Raw genomic sequence first — 27,785 nt, forward strand, 5'->3', positions numbered from 1 at the left:
AACTACAATGTTTGGTTAAATATGCGGAAAAATTGCAGTGATTGGGCAAAAAAAGCAAGGAAGTGCAGACGGATGAGTTGAATTTGTTGCAATTGCATCATCATGGAGTGACTGTCATAATATTTAAGGCCTAACTGGACACAGAGATTTAATCCTGAATGCTTAAATTCTGTTTGCACGGTCAACAAACCAGTTTAGCTTCAGCTTTGATGGAGGTGTGTTCTCTTCTTTGCCTGCAGGCTTTTAAAAGTAAACACTCCCACCCACTCTGGAAATGATCCTACACTCAGGTATACTGTAGCTGCAGCTATAAGGCAAATGTGTCATGCGTCATGACTGTGTAGAAAAAAAAATACTGCTGACATTCCTCCTCATCAGTCATGTTATTCTTGGCCCTGGGAGCGCATTTTTACACCTGGTCTGGACCCTCTGCAAACCGCCGTCCTGCCGTTCAAGAACAGTCAGCTTCTATATGGCACTGACTGCCAGACGTAAAAACACATGATGGGCCCTTCAAATCAAAACACACACTTGTGGGTACACAGAAAAACTCAGGAGTCAAACCAAAGCATGCTTTCAGGTACATGAGCTGTGTCAAGGTGTGCAGGTTACAGCAGGAAATGGCTAGAATTTAGTTCTGTTTTCAAAATAAAAGAGGCAAAAAATTTAATGGAGTGAATGGATCATCCAACCTAATGCATTATAAAATAGATTAAAGCTAAATGTGTAAAATAGATACCCCTTAAAAAAAATTAAAGGTAAAAGTCAAGTGTATAAAATAATAAAAGAAATTGGAGAATCTAACTTTTAATAGAGCACATGCTGTAAAAACAACTTTGCAACATTTTAAATGACCACACTGGCTGAGATGATAAGATTATAAGAACATTAAGAAGTTCCATGCAACATATACTGTTGTGGTGAAATAATACTTTTTTGTTTGCAGTTACATTAAATGTAATTTTGAGTGTCATAATAGCAAATTATAAACTAAGGAACAACTCTTAAAACTACATTTTGGAAGAGGGTCCTTATACAAGACATAGCCACAAAATTAGCTAAACATGAAGGATTGCCTCTGTTGATTTTGCACTTTAGTGGTGCAAATTTTTAACTACTTTAAGAACGCTAAACGTCTGATGTCCAGTGGAGTGAGGTGGTGAGTGACATTATCAACTCACTACATACTGGGTGCATACACTCAAAGGTACATGTTTTTCGAAAATTACTTTTGTCATATATTCTGAAACTGTCACTACATCCAAACAGAAGTAAAAGACAGATTATCTGTGATAAAAATCCTGCCCCCCCTCCATTTAGTGCCTCTGATGGCATCTGCTAGAATCCACTGTAGCTGTCAATTATCATCACTGCTCGTGAACTGCAGTCAAACTGTCAAACTAGGCAGCGTTGGTCAGATATAAATCTAGATTCTGTGAATGCATTGCCTTTTTCTCACCTCAAATGTTGTCAGAAACATATTCTAGTGTACAGTTTAGCTGTAAAATGAGAGAGTTTGCTCTGGCCCATTTGGCGGTGCCTTGTTTTGGCTTGTCAGTTTCCAGTTTTCTCATTTTACTGCTAAACAGTACACTAAAATATGTTTCTGAAAACATTTTAGGTGAGAATAAGACAATACAGTAACAGAATCATGATTCATGTTTGATCTGCTTAGTTTTGGTTGAATACCTTTTAGAGGCACTATGAGGAGGAGGAGGAGGAGGAGTAACGATTTTTTTTCACAGATTAACCATCTCAGGTACTTCTGTGTGGATGTAGTGACAGTTTCGAGAAATATGAAAGAGAAAAGTTATTTTATAAATGTTACTAGCTACAGCTTTTCATGCATTTTTGAGTATCAAATGCACAGAATATAAACTAAAACAATAAATCTCAAATTTGATTTTAAAACAGGGTTCTGCTTCAACAAATAGCTACAAAACTATCTAATCATGCCTTTGTGTATGTTGATATTGTGCTTTAGTAGTGCAGATTTCCTATTAAAAACATGCAGCCAACGATTTTACCCAAAACAGCTGACATATGCAAATAAGTTAGTTTGATGCAGACCTTTTTTCTTATTGGATTGCATTTTAAGTGTAAATATAACTATTTAAAGGCACTCCACTTGTTTGTACTTTTAATAAGCACTGCTAAAATTATAATTGTAATCTAAAATTCAATTTAAAATTGTATTTCCTTTCCTTTCCTCCCTCATGACTTTAAGGCATCTCCTATTTTAGTTTTGCGACTTCTCACACACATTTTTCGTTTCCTTTTCGAGTTTTATTTTGAAAAGCATGAGCGGAAGTGACTTGGTTGACTTGACAACCTCGGAGTGAGTTGAGGCGGAGCGGGGTGCCAGCCCTCAGAGCAGACAGCGCTCACACAGAGACACACAGAGACAGAGAGGAGCTCCGCGCGCAGGTCTCACCTCCTCTTCTCTTCCTCCGGATCTCCTCCTCTCCATCATGGATCCTCCTCGGGCTCGCGCCCCTCGCTCTGCCGGATAAACTTTTCTGGACTTAAGCTCGTATGATGGGAATATACTGTGTGCGCGCTCGGCCCCGTGGATCTATACAGTCTTGATGGAAACCATGTCACCGCAGCAGGGGACCATGGGACAGAACAGGTCGGACTCTCTGACGGGACAGAGCAAGGCGCTCCCAGACAACAAAAAGGTACAAGTGTCCTCTGTGGTGCTGATGGAGAGCTGGCGGTGGACACCGTTTGCGTTTTTACGCACTGAGTTGTCCGGTGCGCGCCTTTGAGATGTGAAGGAGATGTTAACATAGACGTGCAAGAGCTCTTGAATAGAGATTATATGCTTATTTATGAAGTTTTTTTGCTTTCCCTTTTGTTTCCGGCGTACTTGAGTTTAATCAGATTTTTGCAGATCTGCAGTTTTGGCATGCTTCAGTTTTGGTCTGGATAAGTTGATTATGGCGTGAGCTCCGATTTCGTTGCTGTTTTTTAAAAAAATAATCAGATATGGAAACATTTTAGTTAGGTTTTAGCTCTTATTTTACACAATTCAGTGTGATTGATTTAACTGATAAATGTTATCTCCAGTGGATCCATGGCACACAAACCTTGTGCAAGTGTTTTTTTTCCCTAAGTGTTTTCAAACACTTTCTGCTTTTTGATATTTTGTCATAATGTCGCCAATTTCATTTTTTTTTTTTTTTTTTTACTTTTTCACCAACACCAAAATGACCATCTCATTATTAGATTTCATGTTTTCATGAATGAAACAGTATCTGGCTGAGCTGAGGGGCCAAAAAGGAACCAAATAAGAGAGCAGGATAACGTGCTGAAAGTCATTATTAGTTCATCAGACAGGCAGGAGTCACCACGCAAACACGCAGGAATGAATCCTGCACTGCGGAGCCATCAGGTCTTATAAGTTACCCCTCATTACTTAGCCCTAAATTTGAATCCTAATCCTTGACTTTAAATGCTATTTTCATAGTTATTTACTGTGGCTTTCTAATCTCAGTTTTGGTCCTTGAGTGATAGATTTAGGAGGTGATTCTCCAGCAGCTGCTCAGTTAAATTGTAGTAAACAGCGCCCCCATCCAACGCGTGTTTAAAAGGTGTAACTGCATTTTTCAGCAGACAGGATGAATGTGAGTTTAGATCTGAAAAAGGGGCAAAAAGCAACGATTTGTTTATAAAGGGTTTGCAATTTGTAATTTTTTTTAGAGCTGCAATGATTAGTTGATATTGAGTAGTCACAGCAGTAAATTTAGTGGCAACTACTTCGATGATCATTTTAGTAATTTTTTAAGCCTGAAAGTCAAACATTTTCTGATTTCGTGCTTCTTTAATGTGTGAATTTGATACTTTTTCATCATAAATTATAATAACTTAACAGCTTTGGATTTTTGGACCATAGGTGTATATTTGGGGGCAAAGCAGGACCTCAATATGGAAACATCAACGCAGCACAACACACTTATTGACGCAACAATGGCTCCGGTAAAGGCAGAGTAATCAATAATCAAAATGAGTCATGAGTTGCAGCCCTTCCTTTTTCTGTGCCTCAAAGTATTCTTTATTAGCCTTTATCTGTAAAAACAAAACTGAGAAGAGGCATTACGTTTAAAGACAAAATAACTGAACCAACCCAGATCTGTTCACTGTTAAACCTGGCCGCAGATTAACATCCAAAGCAATGCATGATGGTTAACAGATACTGAAGCAGTTGTAAGCGCTGTTATACTGTTATCCACACAATTCCTGTAACCCATTACATCACTTTTTGGCACCAGCGTGCAGTTTCTCGTGTTTTCATAATGTTTTTCTAAGTATTTCACCACGTCCCGGAGCTTGGCATGCTGTTAGTAAAATTCAGTCTCATGGATCCACAAATGTTGTTACTGTAGCCCCTTATTTTATGAGCAGTTGCTGCACTTTGGCCTAGTTTGGAAAGTTTTGCGCTGCTTTGGTCGGCTGTGAGAAACAAGCTGTCAGGCCGAGCAGAGAAACTCGAGCTTTGCCTCATCATCACTGACTGAGAGCGACTGTATACAGTTTGCACTCACCTCCCACTCCACTCCTGAGCTGTTAGTGTTGAGATGTTTGTGTGAGAACCTTGAAAGTTCATCTTGTGCTGCACTTGTCGGGAATATGCATAACATGTCTGTGGACTGTGTGTGGTATGTAGGTGTTTATCCTGCAGAGTTTGGGAAATTATAACACGTTTTTTTTTTGCGCATGAAAATGTTTTATCTCGTCAAATAAAGAGCTTTCATGTTACGTTGAATTCATGAAGAAAATTTGTTTTTTTTGCAAAGTTTTGAAACCAGCTTCCAGAGTGTAATTTTCTGAAAACACAACCCCTTCTGCCGCCGTGTAAACTGGCGATGTGCGGATCCTGTCAGAACAGTGACGTCACGGCTGCACTTTACGCATGCTTGTGGAGTTCTTCTGTGGTGTGTCATTACAAAGTCACACCGCTAACTACTGGCCTGGCATGCATACTACAGCGTTTTGGGTTGTTTGCAGATCTGTGTACACGATGTTATCATATGAATTTTAAAAAAAAACGCAAGGTAAAAACTTTTCTGTTTTGTAGTGCCGTCCTTGTCTAAACGAGGCCAAAGTCTAATTGATCCACTTTGCTCAGTTCCCAAAAACACATGCTTTTTTTTTGCAAAAATGTTGTAAAACACTTTAGTATTCAAACCATTGCATTGTGCGTATACTAAGACACCTGGACACGGCATTGAACACGGTTCTTCATTTATTCCTATGAGAGTTGCTCAGTGGAACGTGAAGCCGAATCGTTCGATTGTCGCGTATAAAATTACCTGCATGATCTGAGGATTATTGGCACTACTTCAGTACCGTCTGGCCCCTAGAGCACGTGCACTAGAACTTCCAGCTTAACGCTGTGCTAAATTAGGATAAAATGATTTAGTCTCTTTTAGGCTTTCCAAATGTTGTCAGACCAGGGAACAAGTCATATTTGGCCGCAGGGCATCACTTGACTGTGCAATTACATAGTTTGGTCACTATGAAAATTGGCGTCAAAGTCCAGCAAACCTCCTGGGATTTGACAGTTTGTGCTTTGTTTTTCAAAGCTTAACATTTTAGCGAAAAAGCATGTGTTTTGGAAGAACTGAGTATTCGACTTTATAAATGAGACTTGCATTCTTCTGCAGGAGTTGTGTGAGAGTTTATAAACAGATGTTTTTATATAGTTTTGCTGTTCCTAAATAAGGTTCCTGTTTACTTAAATTGATGTGTAAAGTTTGATCTTTTTGGTTTCTTCATTCTCTGTGGGCTCATGCAAGAAAAACAAAATTTCCTCATAAATTCAACACAGTAAAGGATGAGTAATTGATTCCCAAACTATCATTTTGCAGTGAAGTATTCCTTTAAAACAGAAGCTGATTAGTTGTGGAAGTTGTTTGGAAAACTGCTGACGTTGCAGACTAAAGTGGGCCAGTTTCTTACATAAAGCTCATAAATAACAAAACCATACCCAAATCTCAACCACAGTATTTTCCACAATCTAACTGACCCTTTGGGCCTTTTTGTCAGCCAGGACCACAGTTTATTTCAGGCCAGGTTTGTATATTAAAGCACATTTAAAGAAATATGAGCTCAATTCAGTTAACTTTATTTTTGCAAACATGCAGCCCAAAGTCCTTCGCATGGCAAAACTTAAATAACATAAACACAATTTAAATTTCACAAACAATCATACATAAGACTAGAAAATTACAACAATAAGACTCATAGATGGTTGTCTTTTATTGCAAATTTTAGTGCTTGTGAATTTTTTGTTCCCTTTGTGTCTCTGTCTGCAACTTTTTGTCTTCACAAAAATGTATGAATGTCTTGGACAGGTCTCCCTTGAAAGAGATTCTTAATGTCGGTGGGACCAACCAGATTGAGTAAAGGTTAAATAAATAAATAGATAAATAAAATAAATTAAATAAATAAATGACAGTGAAATATTTTTAAAAAGTTTAGATAACAAAAAAATTATAAATAAAAGTCTACGTTATTAAAATAAATAAATAAAATAGGATAAAAAATAAGTACCAGGGATAAAATAAAATAAGCCAATGATTTGCTATGTTAAATAATACTGGCCTTTAATTTACTTTTTAAAAATGCAGAGAGGATGTTAACTCTTGTGCAGCACTGTTGTTTCTGTGGCTTTTATGACTAACATGAGTTGAATTCTTATTTCAACATCTTTAGAGGAAAGGAATGTCACCCGAAAGTCACTGCGAAATGAGTTCAGGAAGCCAAGTCTTATTCAATTTCTGTCGCTGCTTTTGACTTATTTTGTTTGAAATTCTTTGCCAGATTGAATGACTGTAGTGTGTGTTTGGGGCTCACGTGGTTTTGGTATGTTGTAAATAATTAAATTAGAATAGCTGCGGTGGCAGCGGGGATGCCTGTCATACTTTTGTGAGGCAGCTTACGATTCATCATGTTACAGTGAGAATATACGAGGGATCATAAACAATTATGCAACTGCTGGACGACATTTTCCTCTTCCTCTGTGCCCGTCTGTCGTTTATCTTTCTGTTGGTCGCCACCTTTAACCATTTAGCTCACTTCCTCTTTTCCTCTTTTCCTTCTTCACGGCTGTCACTTCTCCTTTTCTTTCAGCCAACATCCTCCTCTCTCTTTAACTCCCTCCCTCACACACACACACACACACACACTCTCTGGATTTTCATCAATTTCCCTTTCTTCCTTTATTTCCTGAACAGCTGACAACCAGCCACAAGCTTTGCTGACTCTGTCCTTTTGCAACCATTCTGTGTCCTCCTACACAAACATTTAATTCATCGTCGGGATGCAAACCATCACCTCTGACCCCCCTCCTCTCTCTCTCTCTCTCTCTCTCCGGCTGTGTAGAAGATGAAGACCTTGGCCCAGAGACGACAGTCAGCTCCCTCGCTGGTCATCAGCAAAGCGCTTACCAGATCGAGAAGCACATCCAGGTACGAGCAAACACACCTGCTTTCACAAAAACTGCTGCTGACGTCATTGTTGGCCCGTAGATCCTCGATGCAGAGGTGATTTCTCTCAGTGGTGTTACAGATGTAGCTTCTGCAGAGAGCGCCACTGAGAGACAGATTATCCTCGAGTTTTACTGCTATCTGAGCAAGTTGTAGTGCGATTAACTACACAGTTGATTCGAAGTTGAAATAGGACCTCAAAGTTTTCTATTTCTTATTTTTCTTTCCAAACCTTCTGTACCCCATAAAAGAATCAGTTATAGGCTGTAAAATTCTCCCTTGATGGTGTACCTCATCCTTCAGTGTGACATTTTTTTTGGTCTTTTTAGTTATATTTAACCTCTGGACCATTGCTCATTTACTTATTAATTTCTACAAAATCAAAATTTATAAAAGAAGCTCCAACATTTGTAGTTGTGGATGAATTACAGCCAAGCTGTCAGAAGAAAATGTTGGCATTGTACGTTTCCTAAGTGCCATATCAACATTTCTAAAGTGACTTAGTATTTTTAAGTAACCTGTTGATGTATTTCCAGCAGGGAAAGGGCTCTTAAAAAGCGTTTTTTAACCGAGACATACCTGCGTTTCCTGCCAGGATGGAGCCCTAAAAAGCGGCTGTTTTTTACAGAGACATCGCTGCGTTTCCTGTCTGAATAGTGTCAGGAAAAGCGGGTAATTTTTTTACCATCACATCAATGTGTTTCCTTTTTTAATCATAAGTAAGCGGTATTTGTGCCTAACCCTAACCACACATTAACCTGTCTATAAATATAGAGTTCATCTGTGGTTTGCAGAAATGTACAATGCCAACAACGACGTTGGCGTTCAATCGTTCAACGTTAATGATTGAATTGTGATTTAACAATATTTGCTCGTGGTTCATCATTTAACTTAGCCGTACCAACATTTGCTTCTGCAAACTCAGTGCTTTTTTATGAATGGTTGATGCAAGACCCAGACATTTAAGGGGGTGAAAGCATGGAGAGAATTTGTAAAAAGTTTCAAACTGATGTAACTGATGAGATATTTTCACAAGATTCAGCTGGTTTTCCCACACTGCCTTATATTTGTCTCAAACATCAGAGCTAAGAGGTTGGTCTCCCAGACTCATTCATGGCTTAGAGGGGGTTTAAACACTTACTTCTCCCAGAGCTATCATGCTTTTCATCACCCTCGTATCGCACAAATCCCTTCCTCCTCACGCTCGGAAGTAAGCCATTACAAACCCCTCGGGAAGGGCATTTATTTCCTGGAATATTTGTGTCATGTGTCTTTGCTGGTGGTGCCAGCTTTTAGGGGGATTTTAGAGAAGAAAATAAACAATAAAGAGTATTCCATAGACCTTTAATTCTTTGAAGAAAATCAGATGATTTAAGATAAAGAAACATCTTGAAGTTAACCCTTTGAAACCTAGATAGACATCATTTTCTTGCACTGCGTTCAGACACCTTTCACAAGCATTAAACTCTTTAAAGCCTGGGTTAATGGTTGATTTCTTTTGAAAACATGGAAAAAAGGCATGAGTATGTTGGCAAGAGATTTCCCGCAAATTGCAAGGAATTAGCAAAAGGTGACAAAAAAAAATGACCCGAAACTTTGCTTAAAAAATTAAAAAAGACAGAGAGTGTGAAATAGAATTATTAGAAAAGTATTTTAAAAAATAGGGAAAAATGTACAGAAAACTGTAATAAATATAATTACAGTTTATATAGAAAATTATTTTACTTTTTTTTTTCTTTTTTTACTTGCATTTTTAGGCCATTTCCTTTTTATTTTATTTTTTTCTGCTTCAGGTAAATTTATTGTATCTTTTTGCTCATTTCTTGCAAATTTTGGGTCTGCTCATTACCTTATAACCATGTTTTCAAAAGCCTGTTTGCTCACAAGGGTTAAATCAATAACTGGCCAAAAAGAAGTCCTTGTGGAAATATGTTCTTCACAGCACCATATTTTCTCTAATAACCAAATGCCTGGTGATGAAACTTGTGATGGTGCGACTGTCCGACATGTTAATAACGTGTGTGTGTGTGTGTGTGTGTGTGTGTGTGTGTGTGTGTGAGTGAGAGAGAGAGCTGGTGGCGGTTTGTGGTGTTTGCAGAGGGAGATCAGGCTGGTCTGCAGCAAACTGAACTGTGAAAACGCACCATTTAGAGTGCTGAGGGAAACTCCACACTGTTAAATGGGTCAGTGCTCTTGGGGCTGTGTGTGTGTGTGTGTGTGTGTGTGTGTGTGTGAGAGAGAGTCTCAGGAGGTATGGAGCCAGGGCTCTCAGCTGCCACCCCTAACCTTTGACCTGCACACACACCTATCCACATGTGGACATGGATGAACACCTCCCATGTCAGTGGGTATGGGAGGTGTTCATTAATGTCCGGATGTGGATATGTGTGTGTGCAGGGGGAGAGATGTGTAATTATTGTGGTCAGGTGACTCACAGTAGGTAAAGGTGAAAGGTCGTGGTTGTGATTATTGTGAACGTCTTTCAACAGGTCAGTTATTTACATAGTTTTTGGAAATATTATCATTGAGCTTTCTTTGTTTTTTGTGTTACGTCTTCACACTTGTTTGTAAAAGCCTCTCAGGTCGTCTCCACGCTTTGGTAACTGTTTATAAAAAACTACAACACCCCAAAGTCCTATTAATACAGTTTTAATGGATGAATCGGTTCTGCCAGCAGTACTTGGCAGCAGCTTTCTCATTATTGCATCAACCCTGTGCTCTTCATCCAAGAGTAAATATCAGAAAACATAAACAGAACTGCTTTTTATTAAAATCAACTATTTCTGCTTTACTTGTAAAAACAAACAACAGATAACAGGTATTAGTATAATTTTAATGACACACAGCTGTGATACTCAATATATGGCCCATGGGCCAAATCTGGCCCCGTATAGCGTGCAGGGTGGCCCCCAACCATTTTCCAACTCACAGTTAAAAATAAAGTGATTCACACTGGAATTCTGTTTTGAACTTTAAGTATACATAAGGCACTAACATGCATAAAACAGCATTAAAATGAAGCTTGTTTATAACCAAAAAAAGTGTTGAATTGTTCTAAATTCCTAGAAATGTCTTAAATCATCATGAATCAAACGTGTATGAGGCTGATGTGACTGGCAACTTGCATTTAAACAACCTAGATGGAATAAAAGCATTTCAGGAAAGACAAGCGGTATCTTTTGATTAAAGGGTGAAGTTTCCCTTTTTGCTCTTATTTAACGACCTTTATTATAATGTTGGATTACTGTCGTTTGGAGCATCAGCTGTAAGCCTAAAAATGCATTTAAAAACATAACAAGAGGGAGTTAAATTTATATTTCACATCTTATTTTCCCTCCCATCGATCTTTGAGATGACTCCTCTTTTGCACACTCTGTTCTGCCTTTCCCATCAGGCCATGAGGCGCTGAAAAGCCTTCTGGCCTTCAGCTCAACCACTTACATCAACTCCACACACACACACACACACACACACACACACACACACACACACACACACACACACTCACACACACTCACACACACTCACTCACACACTCACGTGGACCTCATCCAGAAGAATAACCTCATCCTTCAGCCTCGAGGCTTACAGTACAGAGTATTATGGGCCCAAATTGGAGTTGATCCTCCTCTTCCTCCTCAGGCAATGAAATCTATACTGCAGGGAGGAAGGTGGCTGCACCTTAAAGCATAAAAACACGCTAAATGGCTCACAGCGCTGACCTCACACCTCCGTTCACTATCAGCCACAGTGTCACCACAAAGTGACTCAATGACCTCTTTATTAGTCTCCTGGAAATTTCTTGGACCCAGGAATGTTGTTTCTTTATGAACTTTTAGGATTTAAAACATCATCTATACACCTAGTGGATGAAATTTAACTTGGTTGCTATGAGTTGCATGCTAGGCAATTTGCGCAATTAACAAGATAAGGTAATTAATTACCAGAAACAGAGGTAGCTCGAATTTAGCGAGTCTAATGTCGCTGTTCTGTCTTTTGTGTCATGGTCTGTTTGTGTAATTGAAATTACTATTTGCACAGCTCTTTGGGGCATGCTTTGTGATTGGGCCACAAATAAGTTTAACTTAATTAATCTGTAAAGCACTTGTCTCTGGGTATGAAGTGTGCTATATAAATACATTTGACTTACCTCTTAAGAAAAGGCTTTATTATTTAGTTATGGCAAAAAAATGCATTTATGCATTTAAACTGCTAGGTCTCCTTTCCAGGTTAACCAAAAGTCAAAGTATAGCTATTTCCTGATTTTTTCCTTTAAAAAAAAATAATGTATGCAAATTATGCTAATAAGAAAAGGTTGAATGATTGCTTTATGGCAAAGGTTGGATTTTGCATCACAAACACGGACAAGTTAATCAGAAGCAAAATTTTTTTCACTTGTGTTTTTTGGTAACTAACTAATTGCCAAAGTTTGCTAGAGATGAAACTCTCAGCAACCAAGTTGAATATAATCCACATGGCCTATAAATGACATTTCAATCATAAAAGTTCATAGTAAACGACATTTCTGGGTTTAGTATTGGCAATATAGGGCTTTCCAGTAGACTTTATATTATTATAGCTCTGGGGATATTTAACAATTTTAACTTCAGCCTGAAACCAGAGTTTAATTATCCATTAAGCTCTGGATTCTTTTGGTGTTTGAGGACATTGGGTCTCCAAAATGACACAAGAACACACTCACATCATGCAAAAGACATTTCCTGGCTTTAATAATGAGCTCTGCTAAGGCTATCACGGCCGACAGCCCCCGGTCACTTCTCTTTTACTGGCTGAAAAAAAGGACGAGTTTCAATATTCTGACCTCATCCTCCGTGAGTGTGTCCGTGTGTGTGTGTGTGTGTGTGTGTGTGTGTGTGTGTGTGTGTGTGTGAGAGAGAGAGAGAGCATTGTGTGTCAGCCACGGATGACATTATAGTTTGCCTATGGAAATGATCTGGCGCAGTCAGTCCGTTCACGGTGATGTGAGACAGGTGGGAACAGGAAACAGACAGAAAAGATGTGAAGCAGTTAGTTTGATTGAAAATCTGGTTGCCTGCTTTTATTTTTCTAAACGATGGCAGTATCTTTGAAATTTTCCTTGACAGAAGTTATGCTCGCAATTTGAAATGTACCACTTGTAGTGATGAACTCATTAACAATTACCTCCTTAATCTGCAGTTCAGGTCTACAGCAGCTTTTTTTCGAAGGGTTTTGAAAAATTGATTTAGCATAGTATTGCATTATTTAGTTGTGCAACATTGTATCGAGACAATGACACCAAGTATCATTTTTTAATTGTATTAATTATTAATTTTTCAAATACAAGTTAAACTTTTCGTAGCCTACTACATAATAAAATCAGTCGATATAATTCATGAAATCAATTGATTTTTTTCCTGAAATAAAAATAATTTAAGTGAGAAACTTTTTCTTCATAACTCTGTCTTATTAGATAAAACAGATGCTGACAAAGTTTTATTTTTGGGACATCATTTACAGCTAAAAACAGGGTTGTATGTTGCAGTATATTGGCATACATGTTTTCCTGATACTCATCGTATCACAAAGTATTTAAAATCGCAATTATATTGTATCATGAGTAAAGTGTCTTTTTGATAATATGGTATCAAAGGGCCTATCACCTCTACTTTTTAGCCTTTTTTAGCTTGTCATTCAGGGTTTTTATAAACTTCATTTTCAGTACCAGCTGGCAACTTTATGCAACTTTATATTAATCCTTTTAACTCGAATTCAGCCAGCTACTCAATACAAAATAGAAAAATACAGGCTCATGTCAAATGAAGACCAAGATTAATTGTTTTTTTTCTTTTCAAGAGCACATATGCCTGTATGAACACAAAAATATGAAGTTGGTTATAATAGGAGTATTTGAGGATGTATCCCCTCGTGTAATGTGTTGTCTGCAGTTGTGTTGCAGCAGCAAACAAAAGCTGCCACTGTGGATTTAGGAGATGACACAGACTGGTGTGTGTTTGTGCAAAATGACATCTACTTTAATCTGCATGTTAACAGACACTCAGTGTCTCTGACACACATACACTGAGCCGCCAATTGATGCTTGTCTGGACAGCCTTTATCTGAGAGAAAGAGGTCAAACTGCTGGTGATGCAATCCTTTTCCTGCATAAACACACAAGTCCGAAGAGTGGCACGTAGACGGACGAGCACTCATGCACACGCCCTCTTACTTTCAGCAAATTCCTCTGGACACACACAAGCATCGTCAGTGAATCACCGATCTGACGCACTTCTTTACTGTCTTTCTTTCTTTTTTTTTATTAAAGTCAGAGTTCACTTGTTGCATAAGGAACAACAGAGCAATCTGAAGGTTTTCTTCTTTTTTTCATTCAGTTCCTCTTAGTTTGATTTTTGCCAAGAATCTTGGTGTCCTTAGAGCCAAATACGCTGCAAATAAACTGATGAAACAAATAATATAAAACACACAAACACAGAGAGAGAGTCCTTTTCAGTGTTAATAATAAAGCTGAGCAGATGGATGCTTATATAAGAGTGTGTCACTGAGAGAGTCAGTCTGCCTGGTCATGGTTGACTGTTAAACAGCTAAGCCTTTGGGTGCATTAAGGTCACTGATATTTAAAAAACAGATTAACCTGAAACTTAATGGCAGAGGGAAATTGAAAAAAAATGAGTTGAATGAGAGTTGGCAGGAGGGACAGCAGCAGAAGAAAGTAGGGTGATGGACATGTCAGCAAAGAAAAAACATAATCAGAGAAAGAGAAAGTTACAGCTGTTTTTTCCAGCTGTTGTCCTCAGGGTGTGTATTCACAGGTGTGTTGTGTGTCCTTGACTTTTCTTGACTCGCCCACTCCAGCCTCCATGATTGAGGCGGACAGTGAAACAGATGTGTGTGAGTGTTTGCAGCACAAACACAAGGAGTGATGCAACAACTGCAGACATGTCGGTCCACATGACCGATGCAGCTCACTGCTGACTGTGCCGAGTCCAGTCTGGCTGCGTCTATTTCTGTTGCAGGAGTTTCATTTGGGCAGATTTGGGCAGTTTCACTCAGTGATCAGAGGGCACTTGTCTATGTTATTCAGCTTCAGTTGTAATTATGTTACATTGACCTGAATTAACCTAAACCTTTGATTCTCAGTATAATCGGTTGTATTTTATAATTCTGTAGCTCTATAGAATATACCTGTAATGTAGGAATATTTACTCAAGGTACAAATTTGAGGTAGGTGCTACTTGTACTTTACTCAAGTCTTTTCTTTTCATGCTACTTGACACTTCTGTTCCTCTAAATCTATCGTTTTTAAATATTGTACCTAACTGCAGTTATCTTACAACCATTTAACAAATTTAGATGTTTGCATAAAAACACGAGGAGCTTATCAGATATGTTTGTTATAAATTAAACTACCCAACAGTTTATACAAGTACTGAAATGATTAGTCGATTAATCGATTAGTTGATTGACAGAAATTTATTATGCAAAACCATTTCATGGGTCCAGCTTCAAGCTTTTCATTTTTTTGATATATTTTTTTTTTTTTTTACTTTTGGAGGTGTTTCTCTCTCTTTTTTTAAAATTTTATTTTATATTATTTGCATTGAATGCTTTTACTTGTAATACTACGAGTAGCCTACATTTTCCTGATAATACTCACATACTTAACCTTAAACTGTAATTTTGGTATTTTCCTACCTAGGCCCCATTTTTTCCATGTTTCTGTGACTAAATGGGATTAATTTCAAAAGCTATTGTTCCCAATAGTCACCAATAGTCACTTAGACACAAGAACATGGGAAAGTAGAGTCCCAGTTGAAAAATACTGCAGTTACATTGTTTGATACAGGACTTTTACTTGTAACAGAGTATTTTTACTGTGTTAGTGCTTTTACTTAAATAAAGAATTTGAATACTTTCTCCTTCCCTGTACACCTTTGCAGCGCTTATATATTTTTTGTCTATATTGTGATTCTACTACTTAAGGATAAAGATGGACAAATTTGTGATTTTGGCTGTATATAAATCAAATTGACTTGTCAACGTGTCTTACTTTGTGATTTACGCTGATAAGATCAGTATCAACCTTTTGTACACAAATCATGCCCGCTGCAGATTAATTATTCATGCTGGGACATTAGTATGCTGTGTTGTGTGGTTCATTGTGCGCTTGGCCCCTCATTGTGTTCGAGAAAGTCAACAGTCCTCCCCGCGGTGCCGTGCCCCAACAAAGGTGGCCATGTATGCGCGGGCAGGCCGAGCACTCAATTTATCAACATCACATGATGTACAATGGAGCCATTAGCGGCTCATCCGTCAGATCCAAAGGGCGGCCGGCTCAGCTGTCAATCTTACATTCAGGAGGGAGGGATGTGCGGTGAATACGGAAGATGTTCTCTTTTTTGGGGGGAGAACGAGATGTGAAGGGGTTGTTTAGGGGTTATGTCCTCCTCTGGCCTCATATGTGTCCCCCCAATTTTGAAGACATTAAAGTGATATGTTAACCTATACTCAATGAATAGATTCAAATAAGCAACAGAAACTTACATGTTTCAAAGGAGTCAGAGGAAATATAAACTTATTATTTCTTACCCCTTCTCAATGCCTAAGGAGTTTACATAAAAAAATGAAGATTTATACGTTGCTGCTGCTCCCTGACAAAGAAAGAATGAACTAAATGCTTAAATTGTAGCAGCTGAAGGGTGCACGAGTTCTGCAAATGTGTTTCATACCACGTGGAAAGCATTTTCTTTCTTCAAGGAACAATAACTGATTATTTTGCAACTGGTGATTCTTAAAGCTTTATAGGAACAAAGACCAGAGAATTGGACATATTCCTGTATCTTTCACCAGTATTTTACTCCCATTCTTGCAGGGCGTCGTGTCCCATTGAGCATCAGGGCTTAATTGGCTACATTCGTCTCCTTTGTTTGAACTTTCTAAGCCCCCTTAGGATTTATTTTTGGATGACACACAAAGACAGACAAAAAGGGAAGCACTCCAGTGTCTGTTCTTCGTTAATTAATTATGTAACCAATCACTTACGCAATATAACTGGAAGGATGACTGGTGTATGAGAGAAGCTTCTCTGTCCTTTCCAGCAAGACTTTCTTCCACTGGGTGTTTTGTTGATGGATGTCGGCGGTGTTGGGTGTTGTGTATCCCTTTGGGTAGCGTGAGAGAGCAGAGAGTGTGTGTGCATGTTTGTGTACATGAAAGAGACACAGAAAGGTAGAGATAGAAAATGGAGGTCTTTTATCTGGTGGTGAAGGGTAAACAGGAAAGGATGGAGCTCTCAAACTATTTCCTCTTCCTCCAAAATTTCCCCTCTGTTTACCATCAGCGGCTCATATTGAGAGTGGAACCCAGATAGACCATTTTAATTCAAACTAAGTCTGTAGTACACGAACAAGCAAGTACTTTTTTAAAAAATAAAACTTAAGTGCTTTACTGAAAGGAGAGATGAAATAAGAAAAAAATGAGACAACACATTAGGTCTTTGGTTTTAGTCCAAAGTTTTGTGGCTGTTTAAGTTAACAGAGCTGTCTTTGTAAACATGCAAATAATAATAAATCTGTAGCCTTAAAATTGCTCTGCAGTTCCAAATGTCTAAGAATAATTTTACTGATAATGCTTGATTAAGTAAATGGTTGCAACTGTGAGGAATCGGGGAAGGACATGCAGGAAATAACAAAAAAATTACACTTTTGGACTTTGATTATGCTGCACAGGCTGTTTGGATATTTGCGCCTTTTTCAAGTTTGGTTCAACACAACATTGGCATCGTTATTCCACACTCGGGGTTTGAGAAATCTTGAGTCAGTTTTGGAAACGTCATGGGATTTTTAATGAAATTGTTACAGTAATCTTAAATAACTAAACTTTCACATGATATAACATTACATGTGACCATAATGTAGTTAATTGATATCCTAAGGTTAGCTTTTTACTTCCGGCGATTGCATTTAGGCCTCAAAAATCCTAAAAGTGGTCTTCATTTGTGAAGATTATTTTGCTGAACCAAACATGGTATCATAAACGTTTGTTTGTCAGAGTTTTTATTCTGCAAAAATCCAGAATCCTATGGAAAAATCCCATAGGCTTTTTGCAAGGAAGCCAAGGTAAAGCTAACTTACAGGTCATCTTGCAAAAAAAACAAAAAAAATCACCCCTGCAGGACTCTATTTAGCCTGCTTAAGTCTTCTTTTGATAGTCAGTAATCAGCTCAAATGTGACATTTTGTGGGGACTCAGTGCCGTGCTCAGTGGTAATTTTGCTGTAGTTGTCAAAAGAGGTGAAGAGAGAGAGAAGAGAGTTGAACCCTCTCTGTCTGTCTTTCTCTCTCTCTGTCTGTCTCTCTTTCTCTCTCTCTGTCTGTCTCTCTCTGTCTCTGTCTCTCTCTGTCTCTTTCTCTCTCTGTTGGTGCCTCATTCCAGATGTTTTGGATCTTCGTCCTCCAAGGGATTTAGCCTCTCCTCTTGTCTCTCTTTCCTTTGTGTGCGTGTTGTCCTTTTCTTCCCCTCCCTCTGTGTGTTTATCGCAACACAGATTGGAAAACTCCTGAGGGCAAATTTGTGATATTGGAAAATATATTAAATTGACCTGACTTGACCTAAGCCCATCTATTTCCAATGCTGAGGTTCAAAACTTTTTTTAGAGCTTGCCTCCAAACCAGCTTAACCAACAGGATAAATGTCGCCATTGTATGTTTTTGAAAACCACGGATATGTTAAATTTGTATGATATTACAGTATAGTGGATACATTGAAACTCTATAAAAGATAAAAATCCTCAGTGTGTTCAAACTTACTAACTCAGTGCCACTTTTGAATTAAAAAAGTAAAACTTCTGAGTGTTACTTTTCATTTAATTTGTACAATTGTACTGTTTGTAGTGGGTATTTTTTTTGTTTTGTTTATATTTTTTATGCTTTAACAATGCTGTGGATAGGTTTAGGCACAAAAAACACTCTGTAATGTTTGGGAAAAGATCCATTTTTGGCTTAAAGAAGCGACCTCTAGCTCACCTGGGACAGTGTGTGCCCCTGAGACTTCTGCAGCAGCACGGGTTTGCTTCCAGCCTGCGGCCCTTTGCTCCGTGTCATCCCCCTCTCTCTCCCACCCTTCCTGCCTCTCTAATGCTGTACTATTAATAAAGGGGAAATGCCCCAAAAAGAAAAAAATGTCTTTAAAACAACACAGTTTTGGTTGCGCAATTGTAAGAGGAAACGCAGCCATGCTTCAATAAAAAACAACTGCTTTTCATGACGCTATCCCCTTCATTCTTTGTCTCTCCTCCAGGGAAAGCTGCATGACGCCAGTCAGTCCAGAGTCCTGTTCCCTGGTCCAGGCCTTCCTGGCTGAGTGTCCACGCCGCCTGTTCCTGGGTCATGCCCAGACGCAGCTAAAGACGGGCCTGCAGACCCAGGAGAGGCACCTCTTCCTCTTCACTGACACACTGCTTGTCGCCAAGGCAAAGTAAGTTTCCTTCTGCATGTCTGGAGAAATGACAGAGTGAATGAGGGAGTGTGTGTTTATGTGGTTGTGTGAGTGAGATGGAAAAATGGAGACATAAACAGGAAAAAATAGAGTAAAAAAAATGAGAAACAAAGAAGCAACATTTCATCTAGTTGTTTCTCTAACACAGATCACAAAAAACAATTTGTGGAGCACTGAGTTTCATCCTGGTGCTACCTTTCCCTAAATTCTTCCTCCCTTGCTCCTCTGCTTCTTTCACTTTTCCCTCCCTCATTTTCTCCCTACTATATAATTATTTCCAAGCCAATTAAATCCATATGAAGCCTGGCTCAGATCAAAGCCACGTTGGCCTGCCTCTGGCCTACAGTATGGGGCTCCCCACCCACAAACTGCCACACACGCATGTTCAAAAATAGAATCTTAAAGAGCACATTTATGTTTTTGAAGTCCAACACATACATATAAACACACAGGCATGTAGAGACGGACGCAGACTTCTGCTCTGTGTACTTATATTTACTGTACACACACACACACACTCGTCAAAGCAGACACAGCGGGACCTCTGTGGTCCGTCCTGGGAGTCATGTGCCAGTGGGTGGAGCTGACCCCTCCAGCACAGAGAGTATGCGCTATAATTGGCCATTACACTGTGGTTGAACACAGGGTGAGTTTGAGGAATGTGTGTTGGTATGTGTGTGTTTGAGAGGCAGAAGAGGTTGATTGATGTGTATGTGTGTTTGTGTGCCTTTATATCTGTGGAATAGCAGGAGAGTGTGTGTGTTTGCCACATGTGTGCATTTGCAGTATTTCTCTCTGTAATCACAGATGTACACTTTTATTGAGCAACTGCTGAAAAAAGCTTGATCTAATCTATATAAAGCATTTTTGAAGGGCTGACATATGTTAGAGGTTTGTGGAGAACTTTTCTTTAAGGGAAATTAAAAGCTAGATTAGAAAAGTAGGGGATCCAAGTTCGTTCCTTGTGGAACTTCACAAAGGACTTTAATGTTTTCATGCAATCTTCTGCAAAACAATCTTTAGGAGTTTCTCAGTTGCAAAAACTTTTCCTATAATTGATAGCTGATCAACATATTATTACCCTTGGATTGACATTCGTTTTCCTGGGCTGCATTTACTAGCATTTTAACCACTTCAACTTGAGAAAATTGTTTTGATTTATTTCAAAAACACAAGAAAAAATATAATGAGCAGCGTAGCAACAAGTCCCAAAAATGTCCTGCAAAAGACAACGGAAAAATGTCCAGAAAACTTCTCTTTTCTTTCTTTTTTAAAGAATATGGCTTATTTCTTAGGCCATTTCTTTCATTTAACAATTTTTACAACTAATAAATCATTTGAGTGAATGTGGACAAGGAAAAGCTTCAAGCCATGCTCCCATTGTGTTTTTTTTTTTTCAGCCAATAATTCAATTTACTTCCAGTATGCCTTGGATACGCATTTTTAGGGGGCTATTTCCAGAAATGGTCATCAATTTTCACTGAAATCAATTATCAGTTGGGGCCCTAGTTTAGTTTAATGTGGCAAATTGTGTTTTCTGCAGGTCCCCAACCCACTTCAAAGTGAAGTCCCAGGTCCGAGTGTGTGAAATGTGGACGGCCAACTGCATGGAGGAGGTGTGCGAGGGAAGCACCAACCCCGAGAAGAGCTTCGTCATGGGTTGGCCCACCTGCAACTGTGTGGCCACCTTCAGGTACACACATTCATACACACAGCATAAGCAACACACTCAGGCAGAAAAATGCCTTCCTCAGATCCTTAGATCCATTTTTCAAGATTACCTTAATTTGATCAAGCAGGAGCGACTCGTTGTGATTTCCTCTTATATAACTTCATTCAGTACATCTGCTTGCATTGCATGACAGTTATTCATGCCAAGCATGCTAAACATATTTCATAAAACGCCTGTCTGAGTCACTCCAGTTTACTTCTAAATGAGCACACAGTGTTCTGAGGTGCAAATGCTCATTATAGAAGGGAACTAAAAACTGAACAAGCAACCACAAAGTCCCTAAAACCCCTTATGTGCGATGGCAGTTCCCAGTCGTAAAGCCTCTCAATCCAACCGCAGTGCGACCAGAGCAGATAACCACACACGCACAGCAGGCACGAACATGCAGCACACACACATTCATATATTCATGTGCTGTATATTTGCAGCTTCCTCAATTGCATACACGCATTCTTATTCATTCACAAACACACTTATTACAGTTTCCATCAGTAGGAATCCAGTCAAAGCTTCGGGCGAAGTCTTTGGTTTAGCCAGCGGGAGTTACATAACAGAACAAAATGATCTAAAATGATTTCCTCTGATTATAATTTATCATTTTATCTACTCCTACTCAGCTCGGAGGACATCAAAAACAAGTGGCTGGCACTCATCAAGAGGTAAATGTTTGGTTTTGTCCCCTGCTACTTTGTCTGCAATGGTTAGTTTTGTGTATTTTATAGCTCATCATGTGAATCGCATTTCCCCCACGGGGCAGGAAGGATTTGATGCAGATGGCACAGACGGGATTAAATGCTTATTAGTTTTAGTCACATTTTAGTCATTTTTTATCCTTCATATTTTTAGTCTAGCTTTTTAAGATTATTTTTTGGCTTTTATTGCCTTTAATGGAAAGGACAATTTGAGTGTGAAAGGGGGAGAGAGAGGGGGAGACATGCAGCAAAGGGCCACCACTGAGCCGCCAGGCGAGGAAAATTCTTGATATTTTAGTCAAGATGGTTTTCATCATAGTTTTCGGCAATGAAATTAACACTGGTGTTGACCATATGAAGTCACATTAAATGTTATTTTTATTCTGACACTGATGTCATTGCTTTGCTAATGACGTCCAAAACTATTTCCCATTAAAAACAAATAGAAAGGATTGTACACAGCCTCTGCTGAACTGTCTATAAACATCAAGACTTGAATGAACCTAAACTTTCTCAGTTGTTATGAAAACAATTGTTATATTTGGACGACCAGACCAATTAGATGACGCCCTTAGCATCACAAGGTGCACCTTTTTGTTAAAAAAACTTGGTGCAATTTTTGACAGATCCTTCAAATTCGACACACAAATCAGTTACACTGTCAAAACTAACTTTTTTGTGTTAGTAATTTTAGCCAAGGTTAAGCCCTGTCACCCCCCACAGAGATCTAGAGGAAGTTATTCAGGCTTTTATCACTTCTTGGCCAGTTTAAAACTGTAAAACACTTAAATCAGCTGCAGTTCTTTTAAATATGCTTTACAAATAAAGTGTGACTTGACTTGTGCTCTTTGCATTTTTCCTTGAACACAGTCGGATACTCGAGGGAAAAGAGAAAGACGACCCCAAAACCATCCCTCTGAAGATATTTGCAAAGGATATTGGAAACTGCGCATATGTAAGATTCTCTTCTTTCCTTTTATTGCTTCTATCAGCACAAAATGAACATTGTTTGATTTGCCAAGTCTTTTCATGGGTAATTAATGACATCATTATGTAACACACAAATAACTTGATATTTTCCGTAATGTTTCCACCAGGCCAAGACGCTCGCAGTGAGCAACACTGACAGCACCACTGATGTCATCCGCATGGCTCTGCTGCAGTTTGGCATATCTGTGAGTAACCAGAGGCCGCTGTTCAAACTCAGCTTGATATACAGTGACTGTACTCTAACAGGGTGGTTAAAGCAGCCTCTAGTATCCTGTCTGGCCACTAGAAATAAGGTTTTCAAAGTAATAAAGTCATAAAACATAACTAGTCAAAGTTATAGCACTGTTTTCATGGACATGTACGACTGATCCTTTAAAAAGAACAAGTGGAAATATGGTATTTACAGTTAGATTATTCCAGTCAGAAGGAGATTTAAATTATTCCAAGATAATTAGCATCTGTTGTCCCTTGGTAGATCAAAACACCTTAATACAAATTAAGCATTTGGGAAAATTTGTGTAACATTCACTAATTTTGTAAAACAGTAAAAAAAAAAAAAAAAAAGTGCTGTTTTGCACAGCAGCCTCAAACTACTTTTACAGCATTTGTACAGGTTTCTTTTAACCACAGATGTGCAATCAGGATACAAGAGCTGATGAATCGTGGAAAAGTTTATCGTGATTGTTCTTTTAATGTAACATTAATTTGTTAAACCTGATTTTCTTCTCCTCTGTCCAGGGCTGCGTTAAAGACCACCGGTTGTGGGTGAGCTCCAGTAAGGACGACCCTCCGTACCCTCTTATCGGTGAGCCCAGCTGTCATCATTATCTCTTGTAAAACTTTTCCTACATCGGAAAAAAAATGACCATGTAAAAAGAAAGTAAAAAGTAAATTTCCCTTAAACGTTGTTTATCATTAGGAGATGTTCCTGAGAAAGCTTCCCTACAGTGTTGTGGGTTAAGATTTATGACAAGAATCAGTCAAGAATCTGTCATGCTCATTTTCAGGTTCAAACTTGTATTTTTGGTTTCTACTACAACATTTTTACATGCTTTAATGTTTAAAAACGCTCTATTATCCTCATACTGTCTGCACTGAAACACCTGTATTCACACTCTGTCTGAAACGCTCTATTTTAGGACCTGTCTCTTTAAGACATCCTCCCAAAAAAGCCCAGTTCTCTCTGATTGGTCAGTTTTGCCAGGTCTTCCTTTTGCGTCTCTGCACCATTTTGCAGAAAATAGTGGCACTTTGTACCGTGAAAAATCACCAATAAAAGCTTCTAAAGATAACCGGGCATGTTGGGGAGAAACGCAAACATCGGCAACCAAAATCCCGTTTTCTTTGAAGTTAGCATGTAGCTACATGGAGCAGTGTACTTGCAGTAATGACTGAGTATAACACAACTGGACATGTTCCAGCAGGAATCTGACCCAAAATTAGGTAAAATTAACAACATTGGCACCAAGAATACAGGTTTTCACAACAATAGCATGCAGCTGCATCTAGCAGTGTGTGTAAATCAAACGATTGTAGTAGTATGCCTGAAGAAGGCGATTACTTACAGAGATGCATCATATTTAACGTCAGCTCATCTCAAAAGTAGAAAAAAATCAGTTGGAAACGGAAATATTCAGAACAATAGTCTGAAGATCATTTTCATCATTATTTGAGACTTCAGCCACATTTAATATGAACATCTGACATTATAACATTATATATGTGACAGAAAAGAAGGCATATTAAAAGGAAAAGCATAATCAATCCCCTTTACAGTTAGAATGCGATATCTTGGATCTGCACGTATACTTACAATTACGTCTTTTATAAATTCATTGAGGGTAAAAAAAAAAAAAAACTTGTTTCATCTGAATATAAAAGAAAACCATTGAAGAGAATACGCAGGGAGCGGGTCACTACTACAGTACACCAAAAACTCAACATCTGGGAGCGTTTCAGAGCAGCTCGTTCTGCGTCTCGGTGGTATTTCCGCGACATTCTCTATCTTTTGTTCTCACACTGAATTCCAAACATCCCAGCTCCAGATTCATCGCTGCGTGGCACGAGCCTTAATTTTTATCAGATTTCTCGACTTCACTCCACATCGAATGCACAGACTTCAAATACCAGAGCCATGACCTCTGACCTCTGGACCCTGACCTCTCACTCAGGCCACGAGTTCCCCTTCAGCATTAAGATGAGCCACATTCGGGACAGTGGGAGCAGTGGAGGAGGAGGAGGAGCCGGGAGGGATCCAGCCAGTCCCACCGACTGTCCAGGGGTGCTGCTGCTGGACCAGTGTCTCCCCCCAGACACACAGTGCCAGTTCATCCTCAAGCCCAACAAGGTGACCCTGGTTCAGGCTCCGCTCATAGGTAAGACCGCCGGTCAACACTGTGGGTCACATTGTGGGGGGGTCAGACCATGAGGTTGCATGATATGATATTTTGGATATTTTTCAAGAAAGTATGTTTCAGATTTCAATACAATTCAATACGTGGGCAACAAAAAACTGTGAAATTACAGTTTGAAAAAGAAGAAATTCTGCGGCATGCTTATGTTTGCTATCAGCTGGCTATTTTTGGTGCTTCAAAAGAAATCGGACCAACCCAGTCGGCAGGAGAAACATTGGCATTGTACATTTCTGCAAATACAAATACATTTTCCTGTATTATGTAGCTGATACACTGAAACTTTAAGTTTCAATAGAGCTGTGGTTGATGTATGTTTAGGCACAAAAAACACTTGGTCATTGTTAGGAAAAGATGTTTTGGCCAAAAATGCCCACCTTGGGGAGCACAATCCCGTCTGATAATGCTGTAATGTCACGGTGAAAAAAAAAGGCTTTTGTTCCTAAAAAACAGCTGGAAATGCAGAGAGGACTCACAAAATCACAAACGGTTTTGTTGTTTGTTGGTCTCAAACATCGGTCTGCAGATCGCATCTCACAAAGGTGTCACACCATCCAGCATCGCCTTCACTTCCTGATAGTCTGCTGAAATACTACATCATTTTCGAAATGATTTAATACATATAAAACGTACGAATAACTTACAGTACCAACATTTTGTTTTAGTGATTGGGCTGATAATATAACACATCATGACATAATCATAAAACATAAAAAACACACAAAAAAGTGGCCTGGTGAAGCCATCCTGTTAGTTTAGTTTTTGCTCTGATGTGAACAAAAATACATTTTCTTTTGGGAAAGTTGCAGTCTCAAGGTATATTCCAAAAACAAATTAAGAGCTGCAACGGCCCGTCAATGAGTTGTCAGCTATTAAATTAATCGTCAAGTATTTTGATAATTGATTAATCGTTAGAGATATTTTTACAGAAAAAAATAGATGCAAATATTTTTCCTTCAGAAAACACTGACGGACATTTTTCACCTTTTTCTGACATTTTCTAAACTAAACAGTACATCAGTTAATCAAGAAAATAGTCAAGTCAGGTTTATTTTTAGAGCACATTTAAAAACAACAAATGATGCCAAATGTGCTTCACAAAGAGATTAAACACTACAGAGGCATGTCAAATAAAAATAGATAAAAGATCAGAAATAGCAGAATATAAGCAAAATAATCACAAAAATACACACAAAAATACCATGACAAACAACAAAAATGCATGGAAAATATTTTTTAAAAAATGAACAGCTTGCTCAACAATGAAAATAATCTTTGTAGGTTCAGCCCTAACATATGATAAATGTTTTCAAACCAAAAATCCACATTAAGTGTTAAAATTTCAGTCTTGTAGGGTTAAATCTGCAAGAAGCAACAACTGGTGTCAACAATAAAAGTATGTTGTAAAACAGAGCTGTGAAAAATATTAGTTTTTTGACCATTGAGGTTTGCAAATCAATGGTTGTTCCGTGTCAAGAATTCGTCCATGAATCTAATTCTGAAACCGCAGAAAGAAATATGCAGATGCAGAAGTATTAAAGCAGAACAGAGAGTACTTCCTCTGAATTTGTTTCACTTATATAACTCATTTCACTGTGTTTGTGCTCGCTCTGGACGCTCGGCCGCGTTGTTTTTGTTTCTGAGGACAATCAGTAGGTGAGCAAGAAGAAAAAGAGTGGAGGAGAACGGTGGGAATGGAGACTTTAACAGACGAGAGGTCAGAGCGGGGGTCAGGAGAGACGGTGTGTCAAAATAAGAAAAACATCAGACGGACAAAGAGGAAGAAACCCCAGAAGGGACGGATGAGTGTGAGAATAGGAAGATGGAAAGTGAAAAGAGATGACACAGCTATTGAGTAAGTCTGAAGGCCAGTGGAGGTGAAGGAAAAAGAAACAGCGGACGGTAACAGATAGACGGGGAAGAATTTACAGAGGAACCTCGAAAAGTGAGAAGGACAGAAAGACGAGGAGGAGGAGAAAGAAAAACAAGAGGACAGGGATGAGTAACAGGGATGGAAAAAGTAGGGGATGAGGTTTAGAGGAAAACAAATAGAGGAGAAAACGTGTGTGTTTTCCAGTCAAGGAGGCTGCAGTTTGCCAACCACAAGCTTCGCCTCAGATTCCTTCGCCTCAAGCATAACAGCGTCTTACATAATCGCTCCATACCAGCCCCGCCGCCATGGAGGCTTAATCGCTCACGCCCAACCCGAAAGCTAACGAACACGTGTGTTTATTGACTCGTAGCCACGGAAGAAGCCCCTTCTCAGGCATTTATTCTCAAACATCCCTGCAGGCAGTTCTGTCTCGAACTAACTGGAATGTGCAAAATAAAACTCTGGTGATGTTTTTTATATATGTTTAAATGCTCCAAGACCTGTCCATTGCAACAAACTGCATTCAGATCCACCAATACATGATGTCATAAGTGCAACCGAAACAATATGTTTAAATATGGTACAATAAACGTTTGATACCTAGGAACACTGGAAGATGGCAACCAGCGACTCAACAAAAAATGGCCCAAAAAATAGCAAGAAATTAGTAAAAAGTTACAAAAACCAAAACAAAACAAAAAAAGTAAAAATCAAAGAAAAAAGCAACATAAAAACAATGTAACATAATTTTAAAGGTATAATTCCTTTGAAAAAGAGATTGTTGAGCTCAACAGGACTGACTTGGTTAAATATGGGTTAGATCAAAACAAAAAAATACAATTTTCTGGACATTTTCCCTCGTTTTTTGATAATATCTAGTAATTCCCAACAGCTAACTTTCAGATAATTTCCCTGTCACCTTTTATTATTTTTTGCAGTTTATAAATATAAGTATAGTTTCCTGGATATTTTTCCATCCAGCAAATTTTCAGGTCACTTTGTTTCACCTTTTTTTTTGTTTTTAAACCAATTTTCAGGACTTTTCTAGCCCAGTTTCTCATTGGATTTTTTTCCATGTATTTGAAGGAAATCAAACCAGTTT

General features: G+C 38.7%; 1 protein-coding gene across 1 annotated transcript in view; it reads left to right on the forward strand.

Annotated features, from left to right (window-relative positions):
- Positions 1–2,409: 2,409 nt before the first annotated feature.
- The window catches only part of arhgap20 (Rho GTPase activating protein 20), a 44,072-nt gene continuing 18,696 nt past the window's right edge, over positions 2,410–27,785 (forward strand). Inside the window, exons 1-9 of the mRNA XM_042494555.1 lie at positions 2,410–2,681; positions 7,390–7,475; positions 18,788–18,964; positions 20,529–20,678; positions 21,335–21,376; positions 22,280–22,364; positions 22,507–22,584; positions 23,138–23,204; positions 24,571–24,774. Coding sequence (XP_042350489.1) covers positions 2,589–2,681; positions 7,390–7,475; positions 18,788–18,964; positions 20,529–20,678; positions 21,335–21,376; positions 22,280–22,364; positions 22,507–22,584; positions 23,138–23,204; positions 24,571–24,774 — 982 coding nt within the window. The 5' untranslated portion in view covers positions 2,410–2,588. The remainder of the gene's footprint in view (positions 2,682–7,389; positions 7,476–18,787; positions 18,965–20,528; positions 20,679–21,334; positions 21,377–22,279; positions 22,365–22,506; positions 22,585–23,137; positions 23,205–24,570; positions 24,775–27,785) is intronic.

Source organism: Plectropomus leopardus, chromosome 10 (genome assembly GCF_008729295.1).
Source record: "Plectropomus leopardus isolate mb chromosome 10, YSFRI_Pleo_2.0, whole genome shotgun sequence".
NCBI classification, from domain to species: domain Eukaryota; kingdom Metazoa; phylum Chordata; class Actinopteri; order Perciformes; family Serranidae; genus Plectropomus; species Plectropomus leopardus.